At 34.5% G+C, this 17,073-nt stretch overlaps 4 protein-coding genes and 2 pseudogenes across 6 annotated transcripts, besides 1 other annotated feature; 5 read left to right on the forward strand and 1 right to left on the reverse strand.

Moving 5' to 3' along the window:
- Positions 1 to 113: 113 nt before the first annotated feature.
- Positions 114 to 17,073: part of a mobile genetic element that runs on past the window's edge.
- On the reverse strand, positions 2,446 to 3,233 carry TVAGG3_0115150 (annotated as a pseudogene). The gene has a single exon. A coding segment is annotated over exon 1 (788 nt).
- TVAGG3_0115160 lies at positions 5,036 to 6,260 on the forward strand (annotated as a pseudogene). The gene has a single exon. A coding segment is annotated over exon 1 (1,225 nt).
- On the forward strand, positions 6,835 to 7,386 carry TVAGG3_0115170 (integrase core domain containing protein family; the record flags this gene model as incomplete). Its single annotated transcript, XM_051223301.1, has 1 exon — positions 6,835 to 7,386. The coding sequence occupies one exon, from the start codon at positions 6,835 to 6,837 to the stop codon at positions 7,384 to 7,386; it is 552 nt and encodes a 183-aa protein (XP_051108287.1).
- On the forward strand, positions 7,792 to 8,520 carry TVAGG3_0115180 (organellar and viral DNA polymerase type B; the record flags this gene model as incomplete). The annotated part of the gene is made up of 1 exon (XM_051223302.1): positions 7,792 to 8,520. One exon carries the CDS (start codon positions 7,792 to 7,794, stop codon positions 8,518 to 8,520), a length of 729 nt encoding a protein of 242 aa, XP_051108288.1.
- Positions 10,084 to 10,503, forward strand: TVAGG3_0115190 (uncharacterized protein; the record flags this gene model as incomplete). Its single annotated transcript, XM_051223303.1, has 1 exon — positions 10,084 to 10,503. The coding sequence occupies one exon, from the start codon at positions 10,084 to 10,086 to the stop codon at positions 10,501 to 10,503; it is 420 nt and encodes a 139-aa protein (XP_051108289.1).
- On the forward strand, positions 11,596 to 13,180 carry TVAGG3_0115200 (organellar and viral DNA polymerase type B; the record flags this gene model as incomplete). The annotated part of the gene is made up of 1 exon (XM_051223304.1): positions 11,596 to 13,180. A coding segment is annotated over one exon (1,585 nt), but the record flags the coding sequence as incomplete, so codon positions are not given.

A 17,073-nucleotide genomic window follows, 5' to 3' on the forward strand; every position in this document is an offset into this window, starting at 1 on the left:
GATTGTATGTAATTAGCAAGGTTTGCAACCATCGTTGTGATCCATATACTTAGAATTTTTGGATTTGTTTTCATTCATAACGTGTTTCATAGTAAAGGTCCATATGATTTTTTCAGGTATGCATAGTATATCTTTATACTCTTGTCAGTTAGACTCGGTGCTATGTTCTGAATATTTCTGACTTGCATTTTTAATGGAGATAAAATGAAGCATTTAATACATGACGTAGATGAGACATGAATGAAACTACAGACAAACTTAACTCTTCTCTTATTCTTCCTTTCAGTAAGGACTATGAGTTCTGTTCAAATGGTGTTTATTTCTATTGTGGAAAGATGGGGTCAGGTAAGACATTTAACCTCATTCGTCATATACTCATAACAGAGCGTTTAGGTCAAGATTCATATTATGACCAAATCATTATATCAGCAACTTCAGACTCTATGGACTCAACAGCGAAAACATTTATGTCAAAAGTTCAAGCCTCTGTCGTTAAAGTTCCAGATAGCGAACTCATTGAATTTCTTCAACGTTACATTCGACGTAAGAGGAAATATTATGCCATCGTTGAATTTATACAGTCAGGAATGCAAAAGACTTCAGAAGAGATGGAAAGAATTATTGACAAACACCACTTACGTCAATACTCAGGAGTTTACGATATGAAACGACTTACAAACTACATTCTGTCAAAACTTTCAAAATACCCTTCAAAAAGTATCCTTCAAACACTCTGCTCGTTTGCGACGACTTCGCCGGAAAAGGTTTAGTGTCAAAGCCTGACTCACCATTAGCTAACATCATTACTAAAGTCAGACATTACCACTTAACTGTAGCAATACTTATGCAAACATGGAGGTTTTTAGCTTTAAACATAAAACGTCTCATAACTGACTTCGTTATCTTTCAAGGTTTCTCACGCTATGATATTGAACTCATTTGGAAACAGTCAGGTATAACATTACCTTTTGAAGAAATTTGGGAAGCATATAAGTCTCTCATCTCTCCTCGTTCATACCTTGAGATTCATATCATGACTAATACCATTAAAGTCAAAAATATTCCATGGGAACGACCAACATTGTTTTAAAGTTTAACCTTCAATTGACTGATGGTAAACAAATTCCATGCATCTCTGTCGCCATTTCTGTTAATATTTTTGCTGTCATTCATATCATCCACTTCCCCATCCGTTAACTTTTGAGGATATGCGTTAGAATAGCTGTTCTTAAATGAAGGCTTTTCACCTTTTAGCGCATAAACTCTATAACTTTCTGCATACTTTATGTTTGAACCTCCTGAGCCATCATTGACATAAATTTTTATAGGCTTCCACCCTTTGTTCATGTTCCTGCTTCTTCCCTTAGCTCTTTTGTTCAGTAGTTCTACATCTTTATACACAGCACCTGTCTCAGTGAATTCAACAATATTTTCATTCGTTAGCTTTACATTCAAACCCTTGTCGAGTATATTGTTCATTTCATACATATAAAAGGTTTTATTCTATATGAAATGAGAAGCAAATCCATCTTAGCTGGTGCCGTTAATGTTCCAATTGAACCAACATCAAATGTTGACTCACGAACGACAAACAATATTGTCATAAAGAACTATAGTTCGGAGTGTTTGAAAGAAAAAAGAACCAGAACTTAAGTCGGGAACTTCGTCTTGGCGCATGGCGCCGTGAATTTAAACTCAGCTTCAAACGCTAACGCTACATCAGATGTTAAGTTAGAGTATCCACCACTGGACCAAATTCTTTCAAGAGAAGCCAACGACAACCCTTACACAAATGTTCAAACAAATCCTTCAGATAACGTAGACCATTACCTTCTTCAGTTATATCAAACTATCTTACTCAAAGACGATAAGAAGCTTTTGACAAATCTTATAAGCAAGAACCAAATAATTCTAACAAAGGAGGACCTTGAAAATGTTATATCACGAATAACAGGGAAACAATGTGTCATTGACTATCTCGACCCTGAAATCGAATGCTGTGGTCAAACGCCACCATTCATGAAAATAGGTAACATCCGCATCATTGAAATACCAGGTACTCCAGGAGTTGAGTTTAAGTATAAATATTCGAACGAGTATACAAAACTTTCAACAGAATATAAATTATGTTTGAAATATGTTTTAGTAAATTAAAGCAGTCAGGAGGGCTCTTTGAGCCCATCTTGGCGCTTTGCGCCGTTAGTCAAAAAAATTTCAAGTTAGCAATTTGTAATATCTATCCAAAACTTCTTCAACAGTATCGAACTCATCTTCATAATGCAAACCTAATCTTATTGACTTGGTGCAGTTCTCACTAACACAATATAGCGCTTTGCGCTCGGCGCCTTTGACGCCTTTTTGTTCTCTTGACTGACATAACTAACTCATTTGTTTCATCAAACAGCAACAACCAAAGTTCATGACCTAATACATAACATTCATACTTTATATTTTTAGCTCTGAGTTCTCTTGTAAGCTGTTGCATTTAATATTTTCTAAAAAGTCTACTTCAACAGTCATTCGCACTGGTGCCTTCAGTTCTACAGGCTCTCCTTGAAAGTCAACTAGTCTGAATTGCATGTCTTTCAAATTATGAGGACTAATGCGAACCCATTTACCTAAATGAGTTGCTATGACAGGAACGTTTGGAATGAACATTGAATTTACTTCATAACAGAAAGACTTATATTCTACTGAACCTTTACTATTAACTCCTGAAATACCTGTGACATTAGCTATTTTAGACTCAATGTATAAACAATTGCCATAACATACGTATGGAACAGATTTCATCTCAATCGTTTTGTCAATACTTTTCAAAGGAAATGTCATATGGTATGCTCCCAGAAGCAATTGAACTCTATGACTCATTCGTGTTATCTTAAACTCCTTCGCATAACTGAACTTCAAAACTCCTGCAATAAGTTTAACATTCATTAAGTTTTCTTCGTTCTCCTTGTTTATTGTAGTATTTATGAGCGCATTTAACACTCCAGCTAATGTTTCCATCTTATATTCTACATTATTGTGAAATCTTATTTCATGCTTCTTTCCATCTATTTCAAACTCCATGAAATCTGTTTCATCTGTTATGACAAAAGTTGCGATAGTATTGAAGTCAACAACTCTGAAAGCAAGCGCTTCATTCTGAAGACCTAAGTTTGTTTGTAGCTTTACTGTTCCGTATTCGTTTGGGTCAGTACTTTGCAAATAGAACAACATTTTATTCTCATTAAAATATGACTATTGCTGCATATGCGTATGAAACAAATGAAGCAAGAAGAGCACATGAACTAGTAAACGAAAACTCAACTTTAACCATTGAAGGCAATGATTTAGTCATTGACGATGGAAAAACTAAAAAAGTCATTGATTTCGATACTTTTAACACTTATGACCCATTCATTACAACAAGTAAAGTTCCTATCATAAATGATGGAACGGTGCAATATATAAATTCTACAGTAGATGCCTCATTAGTGAAAGTACTGAATGTTCTCATTGAATTGTTAAAGAGCTTTCGATTTGACGACAACATTAAATGCCTAAAGAATTTAGTCATGAATGAGAAACAAATATTAGGAGTTGCTGGTAGCAGTAATGATGTACACCTTATGACATTAGAATATTATAACGAACATAAAGATGAACTGAAAGGAGAGAAGGGTGACACCGGACCACAAGGAATACAAGGACCTCAAGGAATACAAGGACCTCAACGAAAACGGTTTGGATGGAAAGGATGGAAAGGATGGAAAAACTGCTAAATCATGGATATGGGACCTTATAAATACTGGTTTAACAGCTGCTTCATATGGAGTTCTTCAATACCAATCGGAAAGATATGGGCTGTACTTGGTGAAGAAGCTTTAGATGACGTTAAAAATGCTTTGAACTTCATTTCAAATGGTTCGATACTATTAAAACTTTATCTGGTTGGATGCAAGAAACAAGGAGTCAAATAGATACTGTAAGACGTATAGCAAACAATGCACGTACGGGATTGGATACTTTACGAAAAGCACAAAATACACTAAAGGAAGCAAATGATATTCTTGGCTCAGTATCAGACATGCATGAAGATTGGCTTAAAGGTATTGACAAATCTTTAAAAAATCACAGTCAGTCTATTGCTGACTACAAGAAAAGTATAGATTTTTTACATAGTGCTATGGACGTACATGATGGAAGCATAAGGAACTTACTTAATGCTAACAATAACTTACCAGGAACTATTAAAGCATTTATAAAGTCCTTTGTAAAACCCGGTGCTCTAACATTTAGGTCTTTGAGAGCAAGAGCATTGAAGTCAAGAGATGCAGAAACTCCAACAGAAACTCCAGAAGGAACTGAAACAACAGAAACTCCAGAAGAACCACCAAAACCAACAGCTAATGAAATATTGTTCGAATATTTTCCAAGGTACTCTGTTCTCATTGCATACATTCAAGAAATACTTAAGAAAGCAGACTTGACTTTAGGAGATGATGAAAGTTCTGTATATCTTTCGTTCCAATTCCAAATAGCAGAACTTTTGAGACAGATATGCTTAATGTATGACAACATCTCTGATTTCACAAGATATGACGACGACCATGACCCCGAACACGGTGAAGAAGAAGTTTTACAAACATCCATTAAGACAGGAAAGGTTTTAACTCAAAGTCTCATTATTGACACCAAAGATGGCGAAGTGGACGTTCTTCAAGAGCTGAAGAAAAATACTTCTTCGGGAGGTGGTGGTAGGCATGAACTTGAAATAAATGAGATAGAAGAGAAATTAGCCGAAAAAGCAGATAAAGAACATAAACACAATATCTCCGATATAAATGAACTTCAAGCTACATTAAATAGTAAAGCGGACAAAAATGAACTTGACGCAACGAACAAAGTTTTGAAATCTCATAAACACAATATCTCCGATATAAATGAACTTCAAACTTCTTTAGACAATAAAGCAGACAAAAACCATGTTCATTATATAAGTTCTGATGAACAGATTATAACGGACTATCATGGATATTTAACACAGGGTGAAAAAGTGAATACGAAAAATGTTAATGAAAGAAGATATAAATTCATTCGTGCTAAAGGTTATGACATACACTGTACTGTACAGTATGACACAGGTATAGCACCACAATCATTTGGTTATAACGCTGAAATTTATGCTTCATACTTCTTTGTTAACGGTGTATTAGTTGAACCAAGATTTACTTTGAGAGTTAAGTCAAAAATAACTTTTGAAGATGCTATTAAAAGTAAAGCTGACAAAACAGAACTTGACGCAACGAACAAAGTTTTGAAATCTCATAAACACAATATCTCCGATATAAATGAACTTCAAGCTACATTAGACAGTAAAGCCGACAAGAACCATACACATAAATCCTTCACTACTGTTAGAGCAGACGACATAATATTGAACTATGATTTGGGTTCAAGTGCACCTTTAGAGAATCCGAGTACAAGCGTAAAAGATACTCTTAACAATTTAGATAAGAGTTGCAGGAATATCGAAGGTCATGCCAGAAACTTTGAAGCATATGACTACCAGCAATGTTAGACAGTAAAGCCGACAAGAACCATACACATAAATCCTTCACTACTGTTAGAGCAGACGACATAATATTGAACTTTGACCTTGTTCAAGTGCACCATTAGAAAATCCAAGTACAAGCGTAAAAGATACTCTTAACAATTTAGATAAGAGTTGCAGGAATATCGAAGATCATGCCAGAAACTTTGAAGCATATGAACTACCAACAATGTTAGATAAGAAAGCAGACAAAACAGAGCTTCAAACATTAAAGACAGAAATACTTCAAACATTATATCCTATAGGCTCTATTTATACGTCAATGAATTCAACAAATCCAGAAACAGTTTTAGGTTTTGGTATGTGGGAGCAGATTGTAGATAAATTCTTATACTGTGCGAACTCTTCAAAGCAAACAGGAGGTTCGAAGAAAATTACTGAAGCAAACCTTCCACCGCACACTCATACAGGAACTACAAACACAACAGGTAGTCATTCACATTCAATAACAAAAAGAGGTTATACAAATCTTGCAGCAGGTTCGGATAGACAGGGAATGCATAGATATGATATTTCAAGTGACCCAGTAGATTCAAGCACAGGTATTTTCTGTGGAACCACAGGAAATCATTCACACACTTTCACAACAAATCCAACAGGCTCGGGTGAAGATTATATGCCACCATTTGTGACTATATTCGCATGGTACCGCGTTCAATGAACGCGCTTGAGCCTAGAATAAAATCTTTAACTTTACATAAATGAGCTTGAAAGAAGTATTCGAACAACATCCATGGAGGTCTTTTAAGAAATTCAATGAAGCTGCAAAGAGTTCGGGATTTACTAACAGAGCTGAAGTGAAAAGGTTCTTTGACAAAAATGTTGTACATCAAACAAAAATAAATCCTTACGACTACTTTTTACCAATTTACTCCAACACTCCTGACGCATACCAATTTGACACTCTCATTCAAAGCAGAAAAGGAGGACATAAACCATTCCTCATCTTCATTAATGTTAACACTCGCAAAGCTTTTGCGTATATAATGAGAAATAAAGGAACTCATGAAGTGTTAAGAGTTTTACAAAAGTTTGTAGCAGAACATAGCCCAAGTATTTTAACATCAGACCAAGACGGTGCATACCTCAGCAACGAAATCACAGAATTTCTCATTAAGCATAACATAACTCACTACACTACTGAAGACCATAACCATAACATACTCGGTATCATTAACCGCTTCATAAGGACTCTCAGAGATTTAAATCAAGAGCGAGACTTTACCGAAGAAACAATGAAACATTTCATCGAAGTTTACAATTCCTCAACACATTCTACAACAGGACATACACCAAATTCAATGACACAACAACAAGAAGAAAAGTATATACAAAAGAAACGAAGTCAAACACAAAATATCAGAAATTCAACACAATTTACTCTCATTCCTGGAACAAAAGTTCGTGTAGTTCTTGACGACAAACCGTTGACAAAGAAACGTTTAAGGTTAAGTCGAAATTATTATATCGTAGACTCTACGCAAGGTAATGGATATCTTATAAAAGCTGCTGACGACTCCATAGCATTTTACCCTCGTCATAAATTAGTCGAAAGTAGTAATGGCAAACTTGCTGAAACCATTGACGAAGCAAAGCGAGGAGTGGTTATTGAAATACTTGACTACAACATAAACGATGACACTTATAAAGTAAGATATGAAGGAGGCGTTGAAGATGTTATACCATCTAAGAACTTGAGAGAATCTAAACCAACTCATCTGGGACCATTAGAGCGGGAGTACTGGAAAGATAAAAACATGCCAGAAAGAATAAGAAAATTCTTCTAAACTTTTTCGTTGGATGTAAATCAGACAAAAATATATTATAGGTGAAGAGGTGAGATTTCACCTGTTTTCTCACCTGTTTTTTCACCTCTTGAATTTTCGTGAATTTCCTTAAGATAGAAAAAATAAAGTTAGTTTTATTTTTTTTTTTTTTTATTTTGTATAAAAGATATGATTTCAACAATCGGCACAACAACAATTCAAGCCGCGAACGGCGGGACTCTGTCCACAACAACTTCACCAAACTCGTTAGTCATGAATCCAACATCTATGTTAGTAGAGATGGAAAGCTTCATTCCTTCTTCATTTACTTTCGAAACAGAAATACAAAAAATTAAGCAGGAACTTTTAACAAGTAATTTAGACTGTAGTGCGAAAGATGAAACAAATGAACAGTATCTTTATGAAATGGAGGACCTCATCGACCATTTACCTAAACTACCTGAAATTCAGCATCAAAAACTAACTATTCCTGAATTCGACGAAATTGAAGTCAAAGCAACTGACTCAGTAGAAATAAAGAAGTTCATACGTAAAGTAAATTATGAATTCCTTGGTTTTCATTGCAACCATAAAGTTATGGACAAAGATTGCGATATGGTATATAAGAATGTTTCTGACATATATAAATCTGAAGAATTTAAGACCTACGACAACTTTGTTTCGTTAGTTGCTGAATGTGTTTGGGAAATAAGAGATAAAGATAGAAGAGGCAAAGTATGGAACGAACAACTAAGACCCGCTATGTTTGAGATGAAGAGAGCAATTGACGCTTTAGTTGTTCTAGCAGGTCAAATTTCAATGTATAATGCAAAAATGAACCCACAATGTTCAAAATGTAAAGCAGCAATAAGGAAATATAACTACTCCGTCAAAGAGATAGAAAGAATGCGAAACGACTATGCAGACTTAAAGAAAGAAGCAGAAAAGCCAGCAGAAGATAAAATGGACATGTTAGCATTTCTGAACAAAAACTATCCAACAGTAGAAGATTTCCTTCTATCTGACGTCAAGAAGAAATATAAAGAGACTTTCGGCATTGTTAAAACTTTTGATATCCTCAGCGAAGAAATAGAAGCTACAAAACTGTTTAGGATTTCAAATATACATCGTACAATTCATGTAAAACGCTTGTGAAAAAAAGAGGTGAAAAATTAGGTGAAAAAAGAGGTGAAATCTCACCTCTTCACCTAAATTATATTTTTGGTCATTTACACTCATTTACGAAGAAGTCATGACAAAGCATTTACGATGAAATCTTGACAAGGCATTTACGAAGAAGTTATGACAAAGCATTTACGAAGAAGTTATGACAAAGCATTTACGAAGAAGTTATGACAAAGCATTTACGAAGAAGTTATGACAAAGTCATGAGGGTGAAAAATTAGGTGAAAAAAGAGGTGAAATCTCACCTCTTCACCTAAATTATATTTTTGGTCAAAGCTTCCACGAGAGAAAAGATTCCTCATTTGCTAAGGATTCCAAAAATGAAAAAATCGTTGATTTCGGCTGAGAAAAAACGGCAAAAACCCTTCTTCCACGGGAACAAAGAAATAAAGAAGAAATAAAGTAAATTTTTTATTTATTCCCGTGGAAGATAGAGCACTTTTATGACACTTTTTATTCACGACAAACAAGACAAATAAAGAAAATAAGAAAATACGGCGCTGTCGCGGTTCGAACCACAGACCCTGACCCCTCCATAACACCACCTTAGACCACTGTGCTACGTAGCCTGTCGACATAAGATTTTATAAATTGCATATTTGACGTAAATTTATTTCCATCTGGCTTCCCACTGCATAAGATATTCATACGTGTTTGTAAGACATTCATTAAACTTCTTTTCTATTGCATCTAATCTTGCGTTATTTTTTTCAATAACTTGTCTGTATTCTTCATCATCTCCAGCAGTGTTTGGGTCTTCACGTTTAAAATATTCATTGTTAACCAATTTTTTATCTACAAATTTTATTAGTGTTTGATTCACTTCGTTATGATAACGGTCATATTCTTTCAATACGTAAGTGAAGACAAAATGCGTCGTACCTTCAATCTTAAAGCTTAAAGAACTTTCAACACAGTTTTGAGGGTCTGTCAGTGCGTCAATGAGATAGTATTCGAAGTCAGTCAATAATCTTTTTAAAGTCATTTCATACAGGATAAAATTTAATGTTGTGAAGAAATAGTGTTTATCTCAAAAAAAATAAAGTTAGTTTTTATTTTATTTATTTTTTTATCCTGTATGTAAAGACAGATATGTCAACATTAGAGAACACAACAACTGCTATCGTTCATGAAGTCATAAATGAAGAATACGAATACATACAGTATAACAAACAATTGAGACTCATTCGTTCTGTCAAAGACGACATGTACCAAATGCAAAGTATTTTGACGGCTTGTTTTGCTCCAGATACTAAGCTTCCTAAAGACTGGTTTAGGAACCAAAGCACCATAGAACTATTAAGTGAAGCACAGCGAGACGTACTTTTTTCTGAAAACAGTGAAGAACAGCGAGTAGGTAAAAAATCCCAGTCGCCAAAACTCTATGAAAACCGTGAAAAATTGCCAAACGGTTTGAGAGGATATTATGTTCATAGACTTTTAGTAAATGCAGTTGCAATGTGGGCTTCACCACGTTATGCTTGGAATATTTACAAACTTCTTGACGAACTTCACAGACAAGAACGTGGAGAGATGGAAAAGAAACTTCAAGCAAAAGATGAAGTCATTGAATCCAAAGACAAAAGCATACAGAAAAGAATACCGCGTTCAGTACCAAAAGGAAAGGAAAAGAACTATAAGTATATGATTTATACTGAAGAGTTGGAGAATGAAGAAGACAGAGATATGGTTATGTTGCATTTAGTCAGAAGAAACAACAAAAGCTTTTACGACCTTGCTAAAATATATAAATCTGACAGAAACTGGTTCTATCGTGAAAACTTACCGATTTCAATGACACCGAATGAGCAAATAAAAGAAATTGTCAAAAATACTCTTCCTCAAACACACTATGACATCAAAGGTTGCACAATACTTACCTTCAAAGAAGACTTACCATTACTGAAGGAAAAAATAACAGAATATTTCGATAACTTCAAAGAGGAAGAATGAAGTCACGACAACATTAACGAAGAAGTCACGACAACATTAACGAAGAGAGAATGAGGTGAAAAAACAGGTGAAATCTCACCTCTTCACCAAAAATATATTTTTGGTTAAATAGCTTCAGGGTCAATTTCTTCAACCATTTCACTTCCTTCGTCAATGTCAATAGAAGCTTCTTCAACCTTTGGTAAGAACTTTTGTATAACATCTTTGTTCGTTATTGTCTTCAGAGATGAAGGATAATATTTCACAGATTTCACCCTTCTTATATTCTTTCTGTTCGGAAAGATTAAAGCAATACTGAAGAAGTCAATGTTGGAGTTCTTTATAACAGTATAATGAGTATCTTTGACATTCACGAAGAAACCCTTTTGTTTCAAAACTACTGCTAACTCTTGTGAAGTATAACGTTTGCGGTCAATGACAATAGCTAATGGTCTGACATACTGACCGAACTTAGATTCTTTCACAAACTTCTTGTTAAAGATAACATTGACGTTTGAAGCACCATTGAACTCATTCTTGATGGCAGTAGCGAGAGCATTGTATGAAAAGAACTTGCAATCTTGCATGTGTTTCATTAAAATAAAAATATTAAATTATTTTGAAAAATAACTTAAAAAAATGTAATCTAATTTTTCAAAAAATATTTTTTATCCGATAGAAAAGATGACAGAAAAATTAACTTTTTACATAGCGCCAGACCCTTCTTGCCCACATCCTTTTAAGCCACAATATATAGACATAGAACTAAATAGAGAAAGCGAAATTCCACAATATATATACATAGAACTAAATAGTGAAGGCGAAATTCTACAAACAGAAGAAAGCGAAATTCCACAAACATATAGAGACCTAGATAACGAAAATGGATATGCGCTATTCTGGTTAGATTGTCCTTATAAAATGTATGAAAAAAAGGCTTTATATGAAGAATATAGAAAATATTGTCATGAAAACGATATAAGACCAAGCTCTAGAGAAAAATTCTATGCTGGTATAAAACATCTTTTCGAAGTTCGGAATGGCAAATATATAAAGAAATAATTTTTCTAAGTTTATTTTTTCGAAAAAATATTTTTTTATTTCCTACTAAAGATGTATCGGAAGTTGTCTAAGTTAGAACACTCGGAAATAAAACAACTTCTTACAGAAGCTAATATAGATGTTGCAAAACATTACGCGACAAACAAAAAAGCACTCGCTGACTTCATTAAAGACTACAATGGTGCAATAAGTTATGATAGAATTCATGAGTTCATAAAGCCGCAACGCGGCGAGGACGAAGTCCATGCAAGAGCATTTCCTTTAAATGACATTGCTATTGACTTATATCATAGACGTTCAGTACCTCATGAAGTAAGAAGAGAAATGTTTGACATAACAAATGCGAACGTTGGTCATACTCGTAAAGCTCTTTCGCATGATGTTCGTCAAGAAATGTTTGACATAACAAATGCAAACGTTGGTGAAACAAGAAGAAGAGACGACACACTGAAACAACAGAGAAGAGAGATGTTTAAAAGTGCTATAGAACAAGTTCGCAAAGCTAACGATGTCATTCGTTCCATTGACGACAAACCAAAAGAAGGTGAGAGATGGTTAAAGAAAGATGAAGAGAATAGGAAGAGAAATGTGAAGTCAGGCAATAGACTCATTGACTTTAACATCGAAGCTTTAGATGAACCAAACAGAGAATATTTACACAAACATTTCGGTAAGGTTTTCATGAGACTCTTAGAGAAAATTAAAATAAACTCGCAACAAAGATGGATGGTATGTTATAAACTTGGTGGAAAGTATGAATGTTCTACGTTAAACCTCAATAATATTGGAACATTACTACATCAGCTCTTGAAGGAGAACTTTATATCAGAGATAGAAGCAAATGCTGCAGGTATTGTTGAAATGCACTATGACTTCTTCTTGACAAACATAAAGAATCTTACTGAAATAAAGATGTATGATTTAACAGAATATGAAGGCTTAACGATGTCAGATGTAAAGAAAGGCAAACCAAAAAAGAGACCATATAGAGATGAAAGCACACTGACAAATGACCAGAAAGCCATTTTGGAAGCTCTTAAGCAAACAGGAAACCCAGCACTTATAGAAAGCTTTTGGAAAGATAATGGTGAAAAGAAGTTTTATAAGAAGAGAAGCGGTCAGTTATGGAAGTATCTTTGCACATTACCTATAAATCTTGAACGCTACCAAATCTTCAATGAACTGAACAAAAGAACTGCAATACTTATGACAGAGGACAATTGTTTCGTTTATGCTTGCATTCAGGCTGGAGTAAATGAAGAAACTATTGACCACATGAGAGAAGTCATTCGTGTTAGAGACTTTCCTCAAAGTAAAGTACAAGAAATTTCTGACGCAACAGGTATAGCATTTAATGTTACCATTGGTTATTTCAATGACTCAAGACATAATGAAATAAAGAGATATATACCAAAAGAATGCGAAACTGTTAGAACTATTGACTTACTTCTTGTTGAAGACCACTACATGCTAAATGAAAGACTTCCAATGACAACATACTTCATTCGAAACTATAAAGAAATTCTCAAAGCTTGTGGTGGAATGAACATTGAGAAACAGATGAAGATTTATACAAAGAGAGAAGATAAATATGTAGTTCGTTATGATAGAACAACACCGTTATGGGATGTTATGAAAACATTGTGGGAGTGCAAATATTTCGAACCTATTTCTTATGGAGAACTTTTCACATATACTACTGACTTATATAAACAGAACCTTGCACCATTTAAAGATTTGACATATGCTCCAAAGTATTGTGTACAACTGAAGAAGAAAGCAGAGTCAAAAGAAGTAAATAAAGCTAAATGTAAATTCATTCCTGAGCACGTTTTCTTTGCTGACTTTGAGTGTAGTACGGATGGCTTTCATAAAGCTTTTAACATCTGTTATGACAGTGAAGATGGTTCAGTGAGTGAAAGCATTTGGGTCAAAACTGTGCAACAGAATTTTTGGAAAGACTCCCTGACAAGAGTTTAATATATTTTCACAACCTCAGTTATGACATAAACTTCATCTTAAGACACATGACAGAAGTGAAAGGAACTCCCATCATTAAAGGTTCACGAACAATGCAAATAACTGGTTTATATAAAGGACGGGCAATTATTATAAAAGACTCTTACAGTGTTATAAATAAGAAGCTTAAACTATTTCCTGCTATGTTTAACTTACAAACAGGACCGAAAGAAGTATTTCCATATAACTACTACAGCAGTGTTTTGTTAGCAAATGACAACAGAACTGGTGTCATTTCTGAAGCATGTAAGTTTATCCGGGATGCAGATACATTTATGAAAAACATAGATTCCATCAAAGGTTGCAGAATAGATGAGAACCACTTCGACTTAGAAAAATATAGCACGTTTTACTGCAAACAAGATGTAAGAATTTTAAGAGAAGGTTTTGTAAAGTTCCGCAATGACTTATTGAAAGAGTTTGATTTAAACGTTTATGACTACGTTAGTATTTGTTCAATTGCTAACAAATTGTTTGAGAACAGAGTATACTTCCCGAATGGAAATCTTTATGACCTCTCAAATAAACCAAGAGAATTTATTTCGAGATGCATTCAAGGTGGAAGATGTATGTTGTCAGATAACATGAAACAAAAGAGCAAAAAGAAACTCATTGCTGACTTCGACACTGTTTCATTATATCCTTCAGCTATAGCAAGACTTTATACTTTAGAAGGTATTCCAAAAGTATTGAAGGAAGAAATGTTAAACACAGAGTATCTCATGAGACATTTATTCGATGATGACCAAAAGGAACCCATTGGTGAAAAGTTTATGTCTGGCTTCTTTGTTCTCATTAAGATAACAGAGATTGGTATACCCAGACACTTTCATTTAATAGTTTGCGACCCTGAACTAAATCCAGAACTTAACGTTCCAAGAAGTTCAAACACTTGCTGTCTCATGTATGTTGACCATATAACATTACAAGACCTCATAAAATATCAAGGTGTCAAATGTGAAGTGTTGCAAGGATACTATTACGATGGAAACAGAGATATGAGAATAAGAGATGAAGTAAAGAAGTTGTTTGAGTTAAGGTTAAAGTATAAGAAAGAAGAAAACCCCTTACAAGAAATTATAAAACTCATTCTGAACAGCATTTATGGCAAAACTATTCTATCTCCTATTGAGTCAAAAATAACCATAGTAGATGACAAAGATGCTATAAGATATGCTATAAGAAATTACAACCATATAGTGAAGTTCGAAGGTTTGGATGGTTCAGATAAAACTATTTTCAAGCTAACGAAAAGCATTTGCAGACACTTTAACTTCTGTCCACTTGGTGTTAATATTCTGTCTATGTCAAAACGTATTATGAATGAAGTATTCTGTACTGCAGAGGACATGGGTCTTCAAATATTTTACCAGGATACCGACAGTATGCACTTATATAATGAAGACATCCCAAAGCTTGCAGCAGAGTTTAAGAAGAGATACGGTAGAGAACTTATAGGAAAGAACCTTGGTCAATTTCATAGCGACTTTGCAGAAATAACACCTGGAAAACAAAGTTTAGCTTATAAAAGTATTTTCTGTGGAAAGAAGACCTACATAGACTTACTCACGAATGATTTAAATGAAGTTGCATTTCACTGCAGAATGAAAGGCGTGAAGCAAGATGTTATTGCTTTAACCGCTAATGAAATGTTTCCTGAAGCTATACAATGCTATTACAATGAAGATAAGAACATTCACATACCTGTTGGAACATATGACAAAGACTCTGAGTTCAGTTTAATGAAACTTTACAAAGCACTTTATGATGGTCAAGAGATTGCATTCGACTTATGTAAGTCATGTCAACCTTGCTTTGCTGAAAAGTTCAACTTTTCAATAACGACTAAAACAAGCTTTATTCGTAAGTTGAAGTTCTGAGGTCATTTATTTTTGTCAGCAATGAGGTCATTTGTGATAAAAATAAGCCGCTAGCGGCATGGGCGAAGCCTATGTGGTCATTTACAATACAGCTATTGTAGAGTTTAACAATTGTGCTTCAATGTATAAACAATCTTTCCCATCTGGAGGTAAGAACACTGGGCACTTATGGTCATGAGTGGAGAACATGTCTATCCAAAACTCACGATTGAAGCCAGTAATTGTAATACTTAGGATTTGAAGTGGTGAAGTTCTTGTATGACCAATGAACTCATTTTCAACTCCCTTACTTAAGTTTGAATATAATATAGCTTGCTTTCTATCCCAAATGCCAGGTGTTACAATCTTTGAAAATTCATTTTTCCTCGGAAGTATTGCATCATAATTGAAAACATTCTTGAAGTCTTCATTGGGTTCAGAGATTTGAAACCTTATACGTAATGGATTTTCTTTCTTTTAGCGACTTCATTGAATGGTGAATATATAACAAACTGACAGTCATGAGTTCCATCTTCATTTTCATTAAATTCATAATGAAAGTCTATAAGTTGTGGCTGACTACCTTCTTCTTTCAGTTGTGCAAGAAACTCACGTAAAGGCTGTAAAGTTTGTACTTCAATATTGAACTTTTTCTCGAACATCTCATTAAATGAAATCATACATTGCAACAATGTTGTATCGTCTTTAAAGTATTTGTATATGTGAATGTTTTGGGCGCTTAAAGACTGTTCGTCATTTTCTATCTCGACTTGAAGTATAAAGTCAACCTTTCTGAAAGCACGTGTTATATACATAGATGTTATGCCAATGTACTTCTCTTCATTTATGTTCACAATCCAGTCTGTTGGAAACTTAAACGTTACTCTGTTCCCCTTTATTTTGACGTCAGGGTTTTCACTACTGAACGCAACAGATAAAGGTATTTGTCTATACATTTAGTTCGGATAAAAATAAACCATTTACTCTTTCTTTGCTTCAGCTTCTTTGCTTTTTGTTCTTCCTTTGCTTTTGCTTCTCTAGCTTTTTTCGCCAGCAAACGTGGGTTCTTCTGTCTTCCAGCAGCTAATGCAGCTAGTTGTTTTTCACTAAGTTTTCTCTTTGGTCTCTCTGGCTTTTGTTCTGGTTTTTGTTCCTTCAGTTCGGATAAAATTTGTTCACGAATTTCTTTCTTCAATGCTTCAACATCTATGACCCCTTGGGTCTTGTCCGTAGGATTTGACTGAGTCATTTGACTGTAGATAAAAAACTAAATTAAAACTTTAACCGATGTAAAATGAGCTTGTCAAAATCAGAACGAGAGTCTATTATATTAAATGACGCCAGAGGAATACAACATCCTTTCTATTATGTAAGTCAGAGTAAAGATGGTAAAATATATGTAAAAAAGAAAGGTTCCATTAGCGAATACAGAGAGCGACAACATTAAGGTGCATGGCACGAGGGCGAAGCCCATATAAAACCTTCTGTACAAACTGAGCCACCAAAAGAACAAGAAGAAAAGAAGCCAGATGTACTTTCAATAACGAACCAAAGAGCTTATTGCAAAGTTCGTGAATTTCATTGAAAACAAACCGAGTCAAAGAACCCTGACCCACCAGTGAAAGAAGTCGAGACAAAAGAGAATGTACAG

Source organism: Trichomonas vaginalis, chromosome IV (genome assembly GCF_026262505.1).
Source record: "Trichomonas vaginalis G3 chromosome IV, whole genome shotgun sequence".
Taxonomy (NCBI): domain Eukaryota; phylum Parabasalia; order Trichomonadida; family Trichomonadidae; genus Trichomonas; species Trichomonas vaginalis.